Source organism: Panulirus ornatus, chromosome 14 (assembly GCF_036320965.1).
Source record: "Panulirus ornatus isolate Po-2019 chromosome 14, ASM3632096v1, whole genome shotgun sequence".
Lineage (NCBI taxonomy): Eukaryota > Metazoa > Arthropoda > Malacostraca > Decapoda > Palinuridae > Panulirus > Panulirus ornatus.
The window spans coordinates 42,592,876-42,609,756 of NC_092237.1; the positions used below are offsets into that span (position 1 = coordinate 42,592,876).

Here is a 16,881-nt window from a genome sequence, read left to right on the forward strand (position 1 = left end):
ACCAAACTCAGTCACCAGCTTCTACAGTTTCTTACATGAATCAGCCACCAGCGCTGTATCATCAGCTAACAACAACTGACTCACTTCCCAAGCTCTCTCATCCACAACAGACTGCATACTTGCCCCTCTTTCCAAAACTCTTGCATTCACCTCCCTAACAACCCCATCCATAAACAAATTAAACAACCATAGAGACATCACACACCCTTGCCGCAAACCTACATTCACTGAGAACCAATCACTTTCCTCTCTTCCTACACGTACACATGCCTTACATCCTCGATAAAAACTTTTCACTGCTTCTAACAACTTGCCTCCCACACCATATATTCTTAAAACCTTCCACAGAGCATCTCTATCAACTCTATCATATGCCTTCTCCAGATCCATAAATGCTACATACAAATCCATTTGTTTTTCTAAGTATTTCTCACATACATTCTTCAAAGCAAACACCTGATCCACACATCCTCTACCACTTCTGAAACCACACTGCTCTTCCCCAATCTGATGCTCTCTACACGCCTTCACCCTTTCAATCAATACCCTCCCATATAATTTCCCAGGAATACTCAACAAACTTATACCTCTGTAATTTGAGCACTCACTCTTATCCTCTTTGTCTTTGTACAATGGCACTATGCAAGCATTCCGCCGATCCTCAGGCACCTCACCATGAATCATACATACATTAAATAGCCTTACGAACCAGTCAACAATACAGTCACCCCCTTTTTTAATAAATTCCACTGCAATACCATTCAAACCTGCTGCTTTGCCGACTTTCATCTTCCGTAAAGCTTTTACTACCTCTTCTCTATTTACCAAATCATTTTCCCTAACCCTCTCACTTTGCTCACCACCTTGACCAAGACACCCTATATCTGCCACTCTATCATCAAACACATTCAACAAACCTTCAAAATACTCACTCCATCTCCTTCTCACATCACCACTTAATCAATACCCTCTCATATAATTTTCCAGGAATACTCAACAAACTTATACCTGTGTAATTTCAGCACTCGGTTTTATCCCATTTGCCTTTGTACAATGGCACTATGCAAGCATTCCGCCAATCCTCAGGCACCTCACCATGAGTCATACATACATTAAATACCCTTACCAACCAGTCAACAATACAGTCACCCCCTTTTTTTAATAAATTCCACTGCAATACCATCCAAACCTGCTGCCATCTTCCGCAAAGCTTTTACTACCTCTTCTCTGTTTACCAAATCATTTTCCCTAACACTCTCACTTTACACACCACCTCGACCAAAACACCCTATATCTGCCACTCTATCATCAAACACATTCAACAAACCTTCAAAATACTCACTCCATCTCCTCACATCACCACCACTTGTTATCACCTCCCCATTAGCCTCCTTCACCGATGTTCTCATTTGTTCCCATATCTTACGCACTTTATTTACCTCCTTCCAAAACATCTTTTTATTCTCCCTAAAATCTAATGATACTCTCTTACCCCAACTCTCATTTGCCCTCTTTTTCACCTCTTGCACCTTTATCGTGACCTCCTGCCTCTTTCTTTTATACATCTCCCAGTCATTTGCATTATTTCCCTGCAAAAATTGTCTAAATGCCTCTCTCTTCTCTTTCATTAATAATCTTACTTCTTCATCCCACCACTCACTACCCTTTCTAATCTGCCCACCTCCCATGCTTCTCATGCCACAAGCATCTTTTGCACAAGCTATCACTGCTTCCCTAAATTCCATTCTGTACTCAGTCTCTCCTGGTACTTCCTCACACAAGTCTCCTTTCCAAGCTCACGTACTCTCACTACTCTCTTCACCCCAACATTCTCTCTTCTTTTCTGAAAACCTCTACAAATCTTCACCTTCACCTCCACAAGATAATGATCAGACATCCCTCCAGTTGCACCTGTCAGCACATTTAACATCCAAAAGTCTCTCTTTCATGTGCCTATCAATTAACATGGAATCCAACAACACTCTCTGGCCATCTCTCCTACTTACATAGGTATACTTATGTATATCTCTCTTTTTAAACCAGGTATTCCCAATCACCAGTCCTTTTTCAGCACATAAATCTACAAGCTCTTCACCATTTCCATTTACAACACTGAACACCCCATGTACACCAATTATTCCCTCAACTGCCTCATTACTCACGTTTGCATTCAAATCACCCATCACTATAACCTGGTCTCGTGCATCAGAACTACTAACACACTCACTCAGCTGCTCCCAAAACACTTGCCTCATGATCTTTCTTCTCATGCCCAAGTGCATATGCACCAATAATCACCCATCTCTCTCCATCAACTTCCAGTTTTACCCATATCAATCTAGAGTTTACTTTCTTGCACTCTATTACATACTCCCACCACTCCTGTTTCAGGAGTAGTGCTACTCCTTCCCTTGCTCTCATCCTCTCACTAACCCCTTACTTTACTCCCAAGATATTCCCAAACCACTCTTTTTAGCTGGTATTATGTTGGAATTTCCAGATGTTGGGTATGGTGTTGTGTAGTTGAAGATATCTGTAAGTTCTTGGGTTGCAAGATGGCTTTAGTATTTTATGGGAGATTTTGATATATCATCAGGGCGTGTAGTAGGAGAGTTCTAAGAGTTTTGTATCAGTGGAAGTGAAAGGTGTGTGAGCAGTTACTTATTGAAGGATTGAATGTTAATTTTGATGACATTGCTGATTAGGGATGAGGTTAGTTTGCGGGTGATTTTTGATTTCAATGGAATGGGTCAAGAGTGCTTCATGAATGGGGGCTGGAATGGTGCAATAAAAATGGACTTCCTTTAGTATGTGCCAGAGTAGGGTGCTGTGGGTCATGTGACTAACTGTGTTGTGGAAGTAATACCAATTTTTAGTCACTTTTGTAGTGATTACGTTGGTGATAGGTTTGTCTAGAGTTTAGAATTGTTCTCTAATTTCTACTGTTTGAGAGTGGTTGTCTTTTTTTTTCTTTTTTTTTTTTTTGGTGTGTAGCTTGTGGGGGACAATGTATATCTCATACTTTCCAGGAAAAAACTTTTTAGACGGTAAAGCAAGCACATTTATTTTTTCTTATTTACTGAAAACTGCTGTAACTGGGGTACATGAAATATCTAGAGAAGCCACAGTCAATGAGTTACAGTACAAGATACACTAAGAAGTACAAACAAAGAAAAGGAACCATAATCCAAACAAAATCAATGCTTGGTGATAAGCTCAGACCCTTAAAAACATTTTTATCTGGAATCTTATAAGCTAAAAATTCATTCACTGCTTACCTCAGTCCAGTCATTATGATGAATGTTGGAGCAAAGGCACTGAAACCTTCAAAAGCTATAGTTCCCATGACCGCCATCATAAGTGTCTTAAGTCGCCCTACTGCATCCGCCACACCTCCAAGCAAGAGTGCCCCTGTCATCACACCTGTCATCCATATTGTTTGCACCAAAGCCACTTTATATTTATCACTACATATCAGGTTCCACTGTGGAGACATCAGAACTCATATAAAAATAAGGAATAAAATCTGATAAAGTTTTACACTAAATAATCATTAAAACAAGAAACAAAAATACAATAAATTCATCTTTAGCATCTAAAGTCCTTCAAAATAGGAGGTTTACTGGAGGAAGTGAAGTGTTTTAGATATCTGGGAGTGGATCTGGCAGCGGATGGAACCATGGAAGCGGAAGTGGATCATAGGGTAGGGGAGGGGGCGAAAATTCTGGGAGCCTTGAAGAATGTGTGGAAGTCGAGAACATTATCTTGGAAAGCAAAAATGGGTATGTTTGAAGGAATAGTGGTTCCAACAATGTTGTATGGTTGCGAGGCGTGGGCTATGGATAGAGTTGTGCGCAGGAGGATGGATGTGCTGGAAATGAGATGTTTGAGGACAATGTGTGGTGTGAGGTGGTTTGATCGAGTAAGTAACGTAAGGGTAAGAGAGATGTGTGGAAATAAAAAGAGCGTGGTTGAGAGAGCAGAAGAGGGTGTTTTGAAATGGTTCGGGCACGTGGAGAGAATGAGTGAGGAAAGATTGACCAAGAGGATATATGTGTCGGAGGTGGAGGGAACGAGGAGAAGAGGGAGACCAAATTGGAGGTGGAAAGATGGAGTGAAAAAGATTTGTGTGATCGGGGCCTGAACATGCAGGAGGGTGAAAGGAGGGCAAGGAATAGAGTGAATTGGAGCGATGTGGTATACCGGGGTTGACGTGCTGTCAGTGGATTGAATCAAGGCATGTGAAGCGTCTGGGGTAAACCATGGAAAGCTGTGTAGGTATGTATATTTGCGTGTGTGGACGTATGTATATACATGTGTATGGGGGTGGGTTGGGCCATTTCTTTCGTCTGTTTCCTTGGGCTACCTCGCAAACGCGGGAGACAGCGGAAAAAAAAAAAAAAAAAAAAAAAAAAAGATTAAGTAATAGATGGTTGGCATGGAAAAAGTAACAACAACAGCACAGAGAGCTATCACAGTAGTGACTTTCATGTTTCTCCTTCCTGACCCAGGCTGCCTTCTTTCCTTTCTGCCTCATACTTACCAATAGGAAGAGAGGAAAAAGATTGGTTCTCAGTGAATGTAGGTTTGCGGCAGGGGTGTGTGATGTCTCCATGGTTGTTTAATTTGTTTATGGATGGGGTTGTTAGGGAGGTGAATGCAAGAGTTTTGGAAAGAGGGGCAAGTATGCAGTCTGTTGTGGATGAGAGAGCTTGGGAAGTGAGTCAGTTGTTGTTCGCGATGATACAGCGCTGGTGGCTGATTCGTGTGAGAAACTGCAGGAGCTGGTGACTGAGTTTGGTAAAGTGTGTGAAAGACGAAAGCTGAGAGTAAATGTGAATAAGAGCAAGGTTATTAGGTACAATAGGGTTGAGGGTCAAGTCAACTGGGAGGTAAGTTTGAATGGAGAAATACTGGAGGAAGTGAAGTGTTTTAGATATCTGGGAGTGGATTTGGCAGTGGATGGAACCATGGAAGCAAAAGTGAATCATACGGTTGGGGAGGGGGCAAAAGTTTTGGCAGCGTTGAAGAATGTGTGGAAGCCGAGAACATTATCTCGGAAAGCAAAAATGGGTATGTTTGAAGGAATAGTGGTTCCAACAATGTTGTATGGTTGCGAGGCGTGGGCTATAGATAGAGTTGTGCGGAGGAGGGTGGATGAGTTGGAAATGAGATGTTTGAGGACAATACGTGGTGTGAGGTGTTTTGATTGAGTAATTAATAATAGGGTAAGAGAGATGTGTGGTAATAAAGAGTGTGGTTGAGAGAGCAAAAGAGGGTGTTTTGAAATGGTTTGGTCACATGGAGAGAATGAGTGAGGAAAGACTGACCAAGAGGATATATATGTGTCAGAGGTGGAGGGAACGAGAAGTGGGAGACCAAACTGGAGGTGGAAAGATGGAGTGAAAAAGATTTTGAGTGATCGGGGCCTGAACATGCAGGAGGGTGAAATGTGTGCAAGGAATAGAGTGAATTGGAACGATGTGGTATACTGGGGTCGACGTGCTGTCAATGGATTGAACCAGGGCATGTGAAGCGTCTGGGGTAAACCATGGAAAGTTCTGTGGGGCCTGGTTGTGGAAAGGGAGCTGTGGTTTCGGTGCATCATTACATGACAGCTAGAGACTGAGTGTGAATGAATGTGGCCTTGTGTTGTCTTTTCCTAGCACTACCTCTCACACATGAGGGGTTAGGGGGTTGTTATTTCATGTGTGGCGGGGTGGCGATGGGAATGAATACAGGCTGACAGTATGAATTATGTACATGTGTATATATGTATATGTCTGTGTGTGTATATATATGTATACATTGAGATGTATAGGTAAGTATATTTGTGTGTGTAGATGTGTATGTATGTACATGTGTATGTGGGTGGGTTGGGCCATTCTTTTGTCTGTTTCCTTGTGCTGCCTCACTAACGCGGGAGACAGTGACAAAGTAAAATAAAATATGAATAAATACTTACCAATAAATATAAGATTACCAAAGTTTTTTTTCAATGTATTTGATGTCACCTGCAGTTTTGTCTCATGTTTCATGGACAACTAATAGTGAGGACTAGGAATGTTGAAGGATGTTGTGTATAATCAAGTTTCATAATAATTAGAATTCTTTGGTCTTTCATTCTTTATTATCTTTTATAACAAAAGAATGTCTGTATTATTTTATGGTGGACTAATTGGGCATAAAGATATCCTCAAATCTATCCTGGAAACCCCATATACTTAAATTCAAAAGCAGGGGGTGTCGCATAGCCTGTTGGATAGATGCCATACAGTAATTTTTTTCTTGTCAGCAGCTTTTTCATATCTACAGGGATTTTATTTCTTGCTGTAGGGACTACTGCTTGCATGTTTTAGGTGAATCATTGTCCATATCTCTGTAAGCCACAGTAGAACTGATAGCCTTCTGTCTCATTAATTCACTGGACACTATCTCTATCCAACCATCCCTTTTCATATGTCATGATGTTGCTGCCCTTTACCTGTTACAGGTATCATTTTGGCCACTGCTTGTGTACGCTGTATGTATATGTCCCTCCCATTGTGGCTTGGACCTATGGCATGCGTCCTGTAGTGATCACAACTAAATAAATGCAGAGTAATAAGCATTCCATCAATATATAAGGAAAAAATCATAATGAAACATGCCTAGTAGCAACACTGTTAACTAACACCTATAATAATGATGGTGCAACAATTTCTTGGACCTAACATGGAAAAATTTACTTTTATATTGTTGTTTAGTCATTCTGTATATGTTATGTATGTTCTTCCAAACAACCTGAAAACATGAGGGCCATTCATGTGTGGACAGAAAAATCTACCAAGATGTTAAAAGGTAAACAGTAATGTCATATGTAACTAGCCAAAACCAGGTATTGCTTCAATAGTTGCCAATCTTGCACACATATACCCAAATAAGATGTTTCTAAAACTGATCCTTTCTAGGAGTGAAAAAGCTAGGGGCCACAGTAAGTCACTTGCTGGGCCAGGTATGGCTCAGGGGCCATATGTTGTCTGTGCATACTCTTATTATCTTTAATTCCTTTCCCATTTACAAGATTTGGATCAAGTGTATACATTTACATTTTTTTTGTCAATTCTGCAAAACTGTGATCACCAGTTCTAACTTAATTTGCAGAAGAGTGAGAAGAAATGCCTTGGGTTGACTTGCTACCCTGTTACCATAACAACAAAAAGTGTAAAACAGACTGACCTCAGATGCAAAAGATTTGAAATTTGATGTGTAGATAATCTTGCAATTTTGAGACTTGTCATCAATGCACTGATTAATGAGTAGTTTACTGCTGCCTGTCTCATCTTTACCAAAACACTTGAATGTTGGCTCCAAACCTATGAAAAGATTAAAGAATGATTTTTGGAATATTTTGAAATTCATTGTAATCAACTATGTACTAAAATACATATATGCATGATGTTATCAAAATGAAATTATAAATATATGAATTCTGTACAGTTCAAGTAATTTTTCTCAGAACTATTGATCATCATATATATATATATATATATATATATATATATATATATATATATATATATATATATATATATATATATATTCTACAAAAGTATAACTGAAAAACAATTTTCCTTAGACTAAAGCCACTACTTAAAACTTTACAGTGTTATGGGAAAAGGATAAAGGAGCAAACATAAACAAAATCATGTAATTTTTTTCTACAATCTAATAAGTTTTCCCTTTTAAAATGCAGGGCAACTCATGCAGAAACCCAGACACAAACCATAATCTCATACTTGCATGCAAATTTCTACTACATAACCATCAAAATATGTATTCCTTAACTCTCTTGTTACCTTCAGCCTTAGCTAAATTTACTCAAATGTAATTCCTGTTATTATCTTCCCTTCATTATCTCCAATGCCCATACCACCTATTTACTTCTACTTATCAACACTCCTCTTCAAAACACTGTTATCTCCTTGACTTTCCAAGGTTTATGTACTCACTGGAAGATTAAAATCTCCCCTATCCCTGGGGATAGTGGAGAAAGAATACTTCCCACGCATTCCTCACATGTCGTAGAAGGCGACTAAAGGGGACAGAAGCGGGGGGCTGGAAACCCTCCCCTCCTTGTATTTTAACATTCTAAAAGGGGAAACAGAAGGAGTCATGCGGGGAGTGCTCATCCTCCTCGAAGGCTTAGATTGGGGTGTTTAAATGTGTGTGGATGTAACCAAGATGAGAACAAAGGAGAGATAGGTAGTATGTTTGAGGAAAGAAACCTGGATGTTTTGGCTCTGAGTAAAACAAAGCTCAAGGGTAAAGGGGAAGAGTGGTTTGGGAATGTCTTGAGTGTAAAGTCAGGGGTTAGTGAGAGGACAAGAGCGAGGGAAGGAGTAGCACTGCTCCTGAAACAGGAGTGGTGGGAATATGTGATAGAGCGTAAGAAAGTAAACTCTAGATTGATATGGGTAAAACTGAAAGTTGATGGAGAGAGATGGGTGATTATTGGTGCATATGCACCTGGGCATGAGAAGAAAGATCGTGAGAGGCAAGTGTTTTGGGAGCAGCTGAGTGAGTGTGTTAGTAGCTTTAATGCACGAGACCAGGTTATAGTGATGGTTGATATGAATGCAAAGGTGAGTAATGTGGCAGTTGAGGGAATAATTGGTGTACATGCGGTGTTCAGTGTTGTAAATGGAAATGGTGAAAAGCTTGTAGATTTATGTGCTGAAAAAGGACTGGTGATTGGGAATACCTGGTTTAAAAAGAGAGATATACATAAGTATACTTATGTAAGTAGGAGAGATGGCCAGAGAGTGTTGTTGGATTACATGTTAATTGATAGGCACATGAAAGAGAGACTTCTGGATGTTAATGTGCTAAGAGGTGCAACTGGAGGGATGTCTGCCCATTACCTTGTGGAGGGGAAAAGAAGAGAGAATGTTGGGGTGAAAAGAGTGGTGAGAGTAAGTGAGCTTGGGAAGGAGATTTGTCTGAGGAAATACCAGGAGAGACTGAGTACAGAATGGAAAAAGGTGAGAACAAAGAACATAAGGGGAGTGGGGAGGAATGGGATGTATTTAGGGAAGCAGTGATGGCTTGCACAAAAGATGCTTGTGGCATGAGAAGCGGTGGAGGTGGGCAGATTAGAAAGGGTAGTGAGTGGTGGGGTGAAGAAGTAAGGTTATAAGTGAAAGAGAAGAGAGAAGCATTTGGATGATTTTTGCAAAGAAATAATGCAAATGAGTGGGAGATGCATAAAAGAAAGAGGCAGGAGGTCAAGATAAAGGTGCAAGAGGTGAAAAAGAGGGCAAATGAGAGTTGGGGTGAGAGAGTATCGTTAAATTTTTCGGAGAATAAAAAGATGTTTTGGAAGGAGGTATTAAATTAAGTGCGTAAGACAAGGGAACAAATGGGAACATCAGTGAAGGGGGCTAATGGTGATAACAAGTAGTGGTGATGTGAGAAGGAGATAGAGTGAGTATTTTGAAGGTTTGTTGAATGTGTTTGATGATAGAGTGGCAGATATAGAGGGTGTTTTGGTTGAGGTGGTGTGCAAAGTGAGAGGGTTAGGGAGAATGATTTGGTAAACAGAGAAGAGGTAGTAAAAGCTTTGCAGAAGATGAAAGCCGGCAAGGCAGCGGGTTTGCATGGTATTGCGGTGGAATTTATAAAAAAAAAATGGGGTGACTATATTGTTGACAGGTTGGTAAGGTTAATTAATGTATGTATGACTTATGGTGAGGTGCCTGAGGATTGGCGGAATGCTTGCATAGTGCCACTGTACAAAGGCAAAGGGGATAAAGTGAGTGCTCAAATTACAGAGGTATAAGTTTATTGAGTATTCCTGGGAAATTATATGGGAAGGTATTGATTGAGAGGGTGAAAGCATGTACGGAGCATGAGATTGGGGAAGAGCAGTGTGGTTTCAGAAGTGGTAGAAACCATTCTTCAAAGCAAACACCTGATCCACACATCCTCTACCACTTTTGAAACCACACTGCTCTTCCCCAATCTCATGCTCTGTACATGCCTTCACCCTCTCAATCAATACCCTCCCATATAATTTCCCAGGAATACTCAGCAAACTTATACCTCTGTAATTTGAGCACTCACTTTTTTCCCCTTTGCCTTTGTACAATGGCACTATGCAAGCATTCCGCCAATCCTCAGGCACCTCACCATAAGTCATATATACATTAAATAACTTTACCAACCAGTCAACAACACAGTCACCCACTTTTTTAATAAATTCCACTGCAATACCATCCAAACCCGCCGCCTTGCTGGCTTTCATCTTTCGCAAAGCTTTCACTACCTCTTCTCTGTTTACCAAATCATTCTCCCTAACCCTCTCACTTTGCACACCACCTCGACCAAAACACCCTATATCTGCCACTCTATCATCAAACATATTCAACAAACCTTCAAAATACTCACTCCATTTCCTTCTCACATTACCACTACTTGTTATCACCTCCCCATTAGCCCCCTTCACTATAGTTCCCATTTGTTCCCTTGTCTTATGCACTTTATTTACCTCCTTCCAAAACATCTTTTTATTCTCCCTAAAATTTAATGATACTCTCTCACCCCAACTCTCATTTGCCCTCTTTTTCACCTCTTGCACCTTTCTCTTGACCTCCTGCCTCTTTCTTTTATACATCTCCCACTCATTTCCATTTTTTCCTTGCAAAAATCGTCCAAATGCCTCTCTCTTCTCTTTCACTAATAATCTTACTTCTTCATCACACCATTAAATACCCTTTCTAATCTGCCCACCTCCCACGCTTCTCATGCCACAAGCATCTTTTGCGTAAGCCATCACTGCTTCCCTAAATACATCCCATTCCTCCCCCATTCCCCTTACCTCCTTTGTTCTCACCTTTTTCCATTCTGTACTCAGTCTCTCATGGTACTTCCTCACAAATGTCTCCTTCACAAGTTCACTTACTCTCACCACTCTCTTCACCTCAACATTCTCTCTTCTTTTCGGAAAACCTCTACAAATCTTCACCTATGCCTCCACAAGATAATGATCAGACATCCCTCCAGTTGCACCTCTCAGCACATTAACATCCAAAAGTCTCTCTTTCGTGCGCCTATCAATTAACACGTAATCCATAACGCTCTCTGGCCATCTCTCCTACTTACATACGAATACTTACTTATATCTCTTTTTAAACCAGGTATTCCCAATCACCAGTCCTTTTTCAGCACATAAATCTACAAGCTCTTCACCATTTCCATTTACAACACTGAACACCCCATGTACACCAATTATTCCCTCAACTGCCACATTACTCACCTTTGCATTCAAATCACCCATCACTATAACCCGGTCTTGTGCATCAAAACTACTGACACACTCACTCATCTGCTCCCAAAACACTTGCCTCTCATGATCTTTCTTCTCATGCCCAGGTGCATATGCACCAATAATCACCCATCTCTCTCCATCAAATTTCAGTTCTACCCATATCAATCTAGAGTTTACTTTCTTACACTCTATCACATACTCCCACCACTCCTGTTTCAGAAGTAGTGCTACTCCTTCCCTTGCTCTTGTCATCTCAATAACCCCTGACTTTACTCAAGACCTTCCCAAACCACTCTTCCCCTTTACCCTTGAGCGTTTCACTCAGAGCCAAAACATCCAGGTTCCTTTCCTCAAACATACTACCTATCTCTCCTTTTTCTCATCTTGGTTACATCCACACACATTTAGACATCCCAATCTGAGTCTTCGAGGAGGATGAGCACTCCTCGTGTGACTCCTTCTTCTGTTTCCCCTTTTAGAAAGTTAAAAATACAAGGAGGGGAGGGTTTCCAGCCCCCCCACTCCTGTCCCCTTTAGTCGCCTTTTATGACGCGTGAGGAATGCGTGGGAAGTATTCTTTCTCCCCTATCCCCAGGGATAGCCTTACTTATTGACTTGATAATGATAATGTACCATATACCCTATGATTTTTGCACATTCTTCTATTTCCCATAATAGGTGTGACAAGAAATTAAAGAGATAGTTACATGCATAAAAGCAAAGCTTCTTTAACAAAGGCATGCAAATATTTTCATACTGTAATGCATTTCACATTAAAATTGATTATGGAATGTTACCATTTGCAGGATTGTTGAAAAAATTCATTCTAGCAGAATAATTAAAGATTGACAGGAAACTGAACTCATGAACTTTCATTAGGAAACTGAGGCATGGATAACAATTTTTCACTTTTTTATTTGGATGCTCTGTGAAGCTTTCTGGTCCATTTAGGAGCATATCTTTCATGATACGAATTGAAAACTAATTCTTTCATTGTCCCTTAGCTCTTCGATAAGATTTCCAGATGTTCACGTGTGCCTTAAAATTACATCTCTATCGAAAGATGATGACTGATCACTGTTTACTTGACATGTTAATTTTCAAATAATCAAACTGTCTTTCATTTATAATATATACCAGCTCAAATGATGACTTCCACTTACTATCAGCATTCCATCAAACATAAAAAACTTATATTTCCATATTTCTGATGACTATCTGTATATATAGGATTATGGGGAGTTGTGGGGTGGAGACGGAAATGGATGGGGGCAGCAAGTATGAACATGTACATTATCTTGTGGAGGTGAAGGTGAAGATTTGTAGAGGTTTTCAGAAAAGAAGAGAGAATGTTGGGGTGAGGAGAGTGGTGAGAGTATGTGAGCTTCAAAAGGAGACTTGTGTGAGGAAGTACCAGGAGAGACTGATCGCAGAATGGAAAAATGTGAGAGCAAAGGACAAAGAGGAGTGGGGGAGGAACTGGATGTATCTAGGGAATCAGTGATGGCTTGCGCAAAAGATGCTTGTGGTATGAGAAGTGTGGGAGGTGGGCAGATTAGAAAGAGTGTGAATGGTGGGATGAAGAAGTAAGATTATCAGTGAAAGAGAAGAGAGTGGCATTTGGACGATTTTTGCAGGCGAAATGGTGCAAATGACTGGGATATGTATAAAAGAAAGAGGCAAGAGGTCAAGAGAAAGGTGCAAGAGGTGAAAAAAGAGGGCAAATGAGAGTTGGGGTGAGAGAGTATCATTAAATTTTAGGGAGAATAAAAAGATGTTTTCGGAGGAGGTAAATAAAGTGCGTAAGACAAGAGAACAAATGGGAACGTCAGTGAAGGGGGCTAATGGGGAGGTAATAACAAGTAGTGGTGATGTGAAAAGATGGAGTGAGTATTTTGAAGGTTTGTTGAATGTGTTAGATGATAAGAGTGGCAGATACAGGGTGTTTTGGTTGAGGTGCTGTGCAAAGTGAGAGGGTCAGGGAGAATGGTTTGGTAAACAGAGAAGAGGTAGTGAAAGCTTTGCGGAAGATGAAAGCCAATAAGGTGGCAGGTTTGAATGGTAATGCAGTGGAATTTATTAAAAATGGGGGTGACTGTGTTGTTAACTGCTTGGTGAGGATATTCAATGTATGTATGGCATATGGTGAAGTGCCTGAGGATTGGTGGAAGGCATCCATAGTGCCGTTGTACAAAGGCAAAGGGGATAAAGGTGAATGTTCAAATGTTCAAAAGATTGTTGAGTATTCCTGGGAAATTCTATTTGAGGTTATTGATTGAGGGTGAAGGCATATACAGAGCATCAGACTGGGATAGAGCAGTGTGGTTTCAGATGTGGTAGAGGATGTGTGGATCAGGTGTTTGCTTTGAAGAATGTATATGAGAAATACTTAGAAAAACAAATGGATTTGTATGTAGCATTTGTGGATCTGGAGAAGGCATACGATAAAGTTGATATAGATGCTCTTTGGAAGATATTAAGAGCATATGGTGTGAGAGGCAAGTTGCTAGAAACAGTGAAAAGATTTATCGAAGATGTAAGGCATGTGTACGAGTAGGAAGAGAGGTAAGTAATTGGTTCCCAGTGAATGTCGGTTTGTGGCAGGGGTGTGTGATGTCTCCTTGGCTGATAAATTTGTTAATGGATGGGGTTGTTAGGGAGGTGAATGCAAGAGTTTTGGAGAGAGGGGCAAGTATGCAGTGTATTCTGGATTAGAGGACTTGGGAAGTGAGTCGGTTGTTGTTCACTGATAATACAGCACTGGTGGCTAATTCGGGTGAGAAACTGCAGAAGCTGGTGACTGAGTTTCGTAAACTATGTGAAAGAAGAAAGCTGAGAGTAAATGTAAATAAGAGCAAGGTTATTAGTTACAGTAGGGTTTAGGGACATGTCAACTGGGAGGTAAGTTTAAATGGAGAAAAACTGGAGGAAGTGAAGTGTTTTTGATATCTGGGAGTGGATTTGGCAACGGATGGAACCATGGAAGTAGAAGTGAGTCGCATGGTGGGGGAGGGGGCAAAGGATCTGGGAGCGTAGAAGAATGTGTGGAAAGCGAGAACATTTTCTCGGAAAGCAAAAATGGGTATGTTGAAGGAATAGTGGTTCCAACAATGTTGCGAGGTTGCGAAGCATGTGCTATAGATAGGGTTGTGCAGAGGATGGTGGATGTGTTGGAAATGAGATGTTTGAGGACAATATATATATATAAGGAACAATATATATATATATATATATATATATATATATATATATATATATATATATATATATATATATATATATAAGGAACAGAGGGGGCCAGGTGAGGATATTCCAAAAAAGGCCCAGTCCTTTGTTCTTAACGCTACCTCACTAACGCGGGAAATGGCGAATAGTTTAAAAGAAAAAGAAAAACATTGAGTTGTATAGGTATGCATATGTGCTTGTGCGGGAGTTTATGTATATACATGTGTATATGGGTGGGTTGGGTCATTTTTTCGTCTGTTTCTTTGCACTACCTTGCTAACATGGCAGACAAGGAATAAGTAAAATAAATTAATATATATATAATAAAATATATTTATTTATTTCGCTTTGTCGCTGTCTCCCGCATTACCGAGGTAGCGCAAGGGAACAGACGAAAGAATGGCCCAACCCACCCACATAGACATGTATACACATACAAATCCACACACACAAAAATATATACCTATACATCTCAACGTATACATATATATATATATATATATATATATATATATATATATATATATACATATACACACACAGACACATGTACATACTGCATACTGTCTGCCTTTATTCATTCCCATCGCCACCGCGCCAAACATGGAATAACAACCCCCTCCCCCCTCATGTGTACGACGTAGCACTAGGAAAAGACAACAAAGGCCCCATTCATTCACACTCATTCTCTAGCTGTCATGTAATAATGCATCGTAATATAAATATGGGGTCAGGTGAGGATATTTCCTCTAAGGCCCAGTTCTCTGTTTTTAACGCTACCTCGCTAACGTGGGAAATGGCAAATAGTATGAGAAAAAAAAAAAATATATATATATATATATATATATATATATATATATATATATATATATATATATATATATATATATATATAGGGAGGTAAATGCAAGAGTTTTGGAAAGAGGGGCAAGTATGAAGTCTGTTGGGGATGAGAGAGCTTGGGAAGTGAGTCAGTTGTTGTTCGCTGATGATACAGCGCTGGTGGCTGATTCATGTGAGAAACTGCAGAAGCTGGTGACTGAGTTTGGTAAAGTGTGTGGAAGAAGAAAGTTAAGAGTAAATGTGAATAAGAGCAAGGTTATTAGGTACAGTAGGGTTGAGGGTCAAGTCAATTGGGAGGTGAGTTTGAATGGAGAAAAACTGGGGGAAGTGAAGTGTTTTAGATATCTGGGAGTGGATCTGGCAGCGGATGGAACCATGGAAGCGCAAGTGGATCATAGGGTGGGGGAGGGGGCGAAAATTCTGGGGGCCTTGAAGAATGTGTGGAAGTTGAGAACATTATCTCGGAAAGCAAAAATGGATATGTTTGAAGGAATAGTGGTTCCAACAATGTTGTATGGTTGCGAGGCGTGGGTTATGGATAGAGTTGTGCGCAGGAGGATGGATGTGCTGGAAATGAGATGTTTGAGGACAATGTGTGGTGTGAAGTGGTTTGATCGAGTGAGTAACGTAAGGGTAAGAGAGATGTGTGGAAATAAAAAGAGCGTGGTTGAGAGAGCAGAAGAGGGTGTTTTGAAGTGGTTTGGGCACATGGAGAGAATGAGTGAGGAAAGATTGACCAAGAGGATATATGTGTCGGAGGTGGAGGGAACGAGGAGAAGAGGGAGACCAAATTGGAGGTGGAAAGATGGAGTGAAAAAGATTTTGTGTGATCGGGGCCTGAACATGCAGGAGGGTGAAAGGAGGGCAAGAAATAGAGTGAATTGGAGCAATGTGGTATACCGGGGTTGACGTGCTGTCAGTGGATTGAATCAAGGCATGTGAAGCGTCTGGGGTAAACCATGGAAAGCTGTGTAGGTATGTATATTTGCATGTGTGGACGTATCTATATACATGTGTAAGGGGGGGGTTGGGCCATTTCTTTCGTCTGTTTCCTTGCGCTACCTCGCAGACGCGGGAGACAGCGACAAAGTATAATAAAAAAAATAAAAAATATGACTCATGGTGAGGTGCCTGAGGATTGGCAGATTGCGTGCATAGTGCCATTGTATAAAGGCAAAGGGGATAAGAGTGAGTGCTCAAATTACAGAGGTATAAGTTTGTTGAGTATTCCTGGCAAATTGTATGGGAGGGTATTGATTGAGAGGGTGAAGGCATGTACAGAGCATCAGATTGGGGAAGAGCAGTGTGGTTTCAGAAGTGGTAGAGGATGTGTGGATCAGGTGTTTGCTTTGAAGAATGTATGTGAGAAATACTTAGAAAAGCAAATGGATTTGTATGTAGCATTTATGGATCTGGAGAAGGCATATGATAGAGTTGATAGAGATGCTCTGTGGAAGGTATTAAGAATATATGGTGTGGGAGGCAAGTTGTTAGAAGCAGTGAAA

The 16,881-nt window shown here is 40.5% G+C and overlaps 1 protein-coding gene across 16 annotated transcripts in view; it reads right to left on the reverse strand.

Moving 5' to 3' along the window:
* The window catches only part of LOC139753355 (solute carrier family 22 member 15-like), a 269,065-nt gene that overhangs the window by 145,255 nt on the left and 106,929 nt on the right, over nucleotides 1-16,881 (reverse strand). For 14 of the 16 annotated variants that reach the window (XM_071669728.1, XM_071669714.1, XM_071669712.1 and 11 more), the window contains 2 exons: nucleotides 7,219-7,355; nucleotides 3,279-3,484 (listed from right to left, as the gene is read on the reverse strand). In XM_071669728.1, coding sequence (XP_071525829.1) covers nucleotides 3,279-3,430 — 152 coding nt within the window. In that variant the 5' untranslated portion in view covers nucleotides 3,431-3,484; nucleotides 7,219-7,355. The remainder of the gene's footprint in view (nucleotides 1-3,278; nucleotides 3,485-7,218; nucleotides 7,356-16,881) is intronic. The other 2 variants (XM_071669725.1, XM_071669726.1) reach the window with 1 other exon arrangement.